The sequence below is a fragment of the Triticum urartu genome, unplaced genomic scaffold (genome assembly GCF_003073215.2).
Source record: "Triticum urartu cultivar G1812 unplaced genomic scaffold, Tu2.1 TuUngrouped_contig_9525, whole genome shotgun sequence".
NCBI lineage: Eukaryota > Viridiplantae > Streptophyta > Magnoliopsida > Poales > Poaceae > Triticum > Triticum urartu.
This window is the reverse complement of record NW_024120578.1, coordinates 1-4,867: the sequence shown is the minus strand read 5'-3', so window position 1 is coordinate 4,867 and position 4,867 is coordinate 1. Positions and strand designations below refer to the sequence as shown.

Sequence of the window (4,867 nt, the reverse complement as noted above, 5' to 3'; positions counted from 1 at the left end):
TTCTTACCAAAGTTCCGTTTTGTTGGATAGAACAACTTACAAAATTATTTCCGCACTCATTAGTAATGGAAAATTAAAAGGTAAACATATAGGAGAATAAACACATGGGAAACAGAAAATAAATAATAAAATCCTGGGAATAAAACAATAAACAGAATAATGAGAAATAAAGAAGAGAAAAAACAATGAATGGAAAAGAAAAAGAACAAGTGAAACAAAAAAAAACTTTTGTACGAAACGCAAAACGCAGAGCAGGGCCCGGCCCAGTACACCTCGCTGTGGCCGACGCCGCTTATTGCGGGAAGGTGGGGAGACGAGGAGGAAGAAAAAACCTTTCTTGGCTCGGCTAGGGTTTGCCTCTGCCTCTGTCTTCCGGCGGCCGGCGGCGAAGCGACTCAGACGATGTCGAAGAAGAACAGCCTCTCCAAGCGGAAGAAGCAGCACGAGTTCGACCTCCAGAGTACCGCCACCACTCACCCTCTCTCTCTCTCTCTCTCTCCCCCTCCTCTCCCAGTCGCTTTCTTCCTCCAATCCGTAGCGGTTGAGAGGAAGAACCCGATTTGATTTGTTTGGGTTTGAATTGATCGTGATTGCTGTGTGTGTCTACAGGGGAGAAGAAGGCCAAGGAGGAGCAGGCCAAGAAGCTGCAGGCCAAGAAGTCCAAGATGAAGGTATGTGCTGCCCCTGCATCCCCTGCTTTGACTCTGCTGCTCGACCTGGATGCTCTGCTAGACTAATCGTTAGTGGAACCAGCTTCTTATTGGTGCTGTGCTGCTACTGTTGCTGTGTTAGATGAGCATATCATATGGTCTTATATGATCTTTTGGTACACGGAGCTCAGCTTCCTGACTGTGTGCTGCACTGCTACTGGGCGCCTCTGCATTTTAGATGAGCATATCATGTCTTTTGGCACATGGAGTTCTGATTAGCGGTGTTTTTAGCTTGGAATGCTAGGCCGCAACCTTGTTGGCGTGTGTACCAATTTGGCTCGATTCGTAGGAAAGGATGAAAATTGCGACGACCTTTTTATTCCGAGCGAGAGGATGACTGCTGGGCTCTCTGTTAGAGTTCACACTCTTTGGCTTTGTGCAATAATTAGTACAGCTGGAACACCGTTTGTTGGGCTCAAGAGATTTCTGATGCGATCAACCTGTGTTTAGAATTTAGAATAGGGTATATTCATAACAATTAGTTCACTTGGAAATCGTTACTGATCAATTCACTTGGAGACATTTGCATACTCTTTCTTTCCAACTAGAAGTGCGACCTGACTGAGAGGTCTGAAACGATTAGTGCAGATGCTTTTCTGGAAATGGTCTCCAGATTATCTCATTTCCCCCAAACCATGCATTTTCCTTGAATTGCCTACCCCAAACCATCTCTGGGGATTTCCCTGATTAATACAACCTGGCCGTTTTGCAGCACCTGTGCTGTTCTTGAGCTAGTTAGCTGCCTCTATGTATGCACCATGACACTTATTTTTGTTTTTGCGCATTGGCACTTCAAACTGCAATCCTCTGTTGTTCGCTGTCGTAGCCAAGCATTATGAGTCGAAGGACTAGTCAAGACTAATCTATAGACTATGAGTTGCAACTCCAGGGCCGACTACACTTTAGCGTCGACTAGTCTATGAGTCCCTCAGAATGACTCTTCGACTCGTAAACCTTGGTTGTAGTGTTTGCTTGAATTTTTACCTGAACAACCTAGCTTGCTACATCTGTGCTAACGTTAGTTCTGTTTCTCTGCCAATTCAGATTGATGGAAGCGATAAGAAGAAGAAGGGCAGCAGCTTCAAGGTCGGCAAGAAGAAGGTGAAGACAAAGCTCTCAGCACTGGGAAAAGCCAAGGCCGCGCAAGCCATGGAGCTCGACAACTGATTCCCATGGCCTAAACTGTTGCACCAATGCGGGTCATTTTGATGTACTCGTCCGAGAAACGAAGTTCATTTGCTCTGGCCAGGTCCATGTAGTCGAGCTGCGTTAGATAGATAAGAGTTTTGGTACTTCTACAGTCGGATCCTGCGGTTCCTGATCGTGTATGATCCACCCCTCGAAACATTTATGCTTCAGATGCAAGATCATATGTGTTCTTGCCTAGTTGCCTGACCAGCAACTCCCCATTCCTCTCTCTTTCATCAACCTGCAACAAGGTTCCAATATATTTCTGAATGTCTTCAGAATGGACAAATCTTTGCCATGCTCACTGTACGCAGTACACATACAGTATTATACTGTAGACGGTCTGCCGCCTGCCTTGCTGCTGCATTTACTACAGTTTTGGCCTCCTTGGTAGTACCGGTGACTCTGTGACTCAATATCCAAAACTGTACTGGCAGCACATGGCATCTCCGAGCTGTACAGCCTTGGACCCTTTCGGCGGCCTCTGAGAAGTCGAGTACGGCCGGGTACGTGCGCGCTGACGCGATCGATCTTTGGGCGAACTCGAACTTTTGGACCCTTTCTTCCCATGCAGAAAAGATGAAGATTTTCTTTTATGAACTTTGGATCCTCTCCATGCAAAAGAGATGAAGATTTCTTGTACTTATGGGCTTTTGGACCCTTTCCAGCAAAAAGATATGAAATTCGCTCCTTGGGACTACTGAATCTTTTCGATGTCTTTTTTGTTGATTTTATTTAAGATGGAAAACATGGTTGATTTTTGTTTGTGCTGAAAAAAAAATATATCTTTGCGGTGGTAATGGCATTTTGTGATGTGACTATGGGGCTCCCGAACCCAACCAATAATTGCCATCCTGGCTTACGCGTCAGCAGAGCCAACAATCCCTTTCTCCGTACCTGGTCAAGCCGGGGATCCTCTGTGCCCGTCATCTACGAGTGTTACACCGTGGCTGCCACTTGAACAAAGTTAACAAACCCTACCGCCACTCCATCCAATGGCATCAAAATTCAGGCTTATAATTTTGAGTATGTACTTATTTCAAATATTTTTTTGTGTAAAGACATGATACCCTTGTCATAGCCCCGAGCCCCCGACAAATTATGTTTGTCGCCTTGTTGGTTACACGTGGAAAGGTGTCGGGTGTTACTAACATGGAAATATAACCAGGTCTTTTACCGGTTGTCACCGATTTAGAGTGACACGAATAACACGACAGGTATTCACCTTATATGATCTAGATCACATTAATATATGCTCTATGCAACCTAGTTTGTTTGACACGCACATGAACGAAGTTGGATGAGGAACTTATAAGCTTACAATATAGCTAAGCTGGAGTATATATTTGTCCGTTACGCCGCATACGATGTACCATGAGTCTTAGCTAATCAATGCATCCTCAATGAACTCATGGCTAAGCATGAATCCCTGTGACAATACAACCCCCGCCCCCTTGCTGAATTAAGAAACAAACACATGGACTCAAGACTTGTTTGTTTCGTTGGATCGAAAATAATGCGAACCTTTTTTATGGTCTACTTCGCTCGATTGGAAATATATTGGTAAGTCGACTCTCGCAAGATTTTTCTTAATGTGTCCATGTAACAACTAGGAGTATATGGCACACACATAATCTTCTAGGAGGGTTCCTACTACCTTTTTCTCTTTCGTGTAACCAAACGAACTTCTACCGTTTATTCTCATGCTTTCGATATCTACCACAAATATATATTCCTCTTCTACTCACGTGTTGTAAGATTCATTTGTACCAAAAGAGGCAATATCTGCCGCATGCTAATATTGTCATGTTATTCATGTGTTTTAAGAGACGATTTGGATGGCAGGTATGAATTGCCGAACCAAAACTTTGGCGTCGTCCGAGGGCTTAGGTGTCCCCTCAGATGAAGACCCCCTCCCCCCACACACTTTTTGGATCTTTGCCAGCTTTTCAGCCACTCATTCACTTTTAAGCTAGCAACTTAGTGAGACTACGGCGGCAATGCAAACGTCTACCAAAAAATTGGCGCGCTCCGATTTGGCGAGGCTAGTCACGACGCTATGCAAACAGCCCCAAACAACCCGTCAGCACAAGAAAGACTCTCGCTCACTCACTACCTGCCCACGATAAAACACTCGTGTTATAATGAGACTACGATGGTGTAAACGTGTACCAAAAAGTCAACGCGCTCCGTTTTGACAAGGATAGCCTCGACGCTATGCAAACAACCCCAAACAACCCGTCAGGCCCTCACTTAGGGCAAACACACACCAAAAAAAAAGATTGATCTTGTGCCACAACTCTGGCCGCACAGACGATCCCTGCGTCCCCTCCAGCACATACACATGCTAAAAAGTTGGCAAATATTCTCACATTACTCACGTGTTTTAAAGAGTCTACTTGAATGACAAATAGGGATTGCCGAGTCAAAAATTCGGCGTCGACCGAAGGCTTAGGTGTCCCCTCAGATGAAGACCCCCCACTTTTGGATCTTTTGCAACTTTTCAGCCACTCATTCACTTTTCAGCTAGCAACTTCGCGAGGCCGTGGCAGCGGCGTAAACATTCATAAAAAAATTGGCGCGCTTCGCTTTGACGAGGCTAGTCATGACGCCATGCAAACATCCCCAAATAACATGCTGGGCAAGAGAGCCTCTCACTCACTCACTACCCACCTATGGTAAACACTTGTCTTATAATGAGACCACGACGGTGTAAACGTCTGTCAAAAGGTTGGCGCACCCCGTTTACACGAGTCTAGTCTCGACACTTCTCAAACAACCCCAAACAACCGTGAGGCTCTCTCTCACTGACCAACTACCCATGGCAAACACACACGCGCGCGCACACACACACCAAAAAAAAGGTTGATCTTGTGCCACAGCTTCGGCCGCACAGACGATCCCTGCGCCCCCTCCAGCACATACACATGCTCGCCCTTCTTCCTCCTCCATCTCGGTTCCTCCCCCCC

General features: G+C 45.7%; 1 protein-coding gene across 1 annotated transcript; it reads left to right on the top strand.

Annotated features, from left to right (window-relative positions):
• The first annotated feature begins 289 nt into the window (after positions 1-289).
• Positions 290-2,119, top strand: LOC125532266. Its single transcript, XM_048696394.1, has 3 exons — positions 290-460; positions 610-671; positions 1,755-2,119. The coding sequence occupies exons 1-3, from the start codon at positions 403-405 to the stop codon at positions 1,875-1,877; spliced, it is 243 nt and encodes an 80-aa protein (XP_048552351.1). The 5' UTR covers positions 290-402; the 3' UTR covers positions 1,878-2,119.
• Positions 2,120-4,867: the final 2,748 nt, after the last annotated feature.

Coding starts and splice junctions, on each gene's coding strand:
- LOC125532266 (XM_048696394.1), top strand. CDS start 403: ATGTCGAAGAAGAACAGCCTCTCCAAGCGGAAGAAGCAGCACGAGTTC. Junction 461..609: donor GCACGAGTTCGACCTCCAGA/GTACCGCCACCA, acceptor GTGTGTCTACAG/GGGAGAAGAAGGCCAAGGAG. Junction 672..1,754: donor CCAAGAAGTCCAAGATGAAG/GTATGTGCTGCC, acceptor CTGCCAATTCAG/ATTGATGGAAGCGATAAGAA.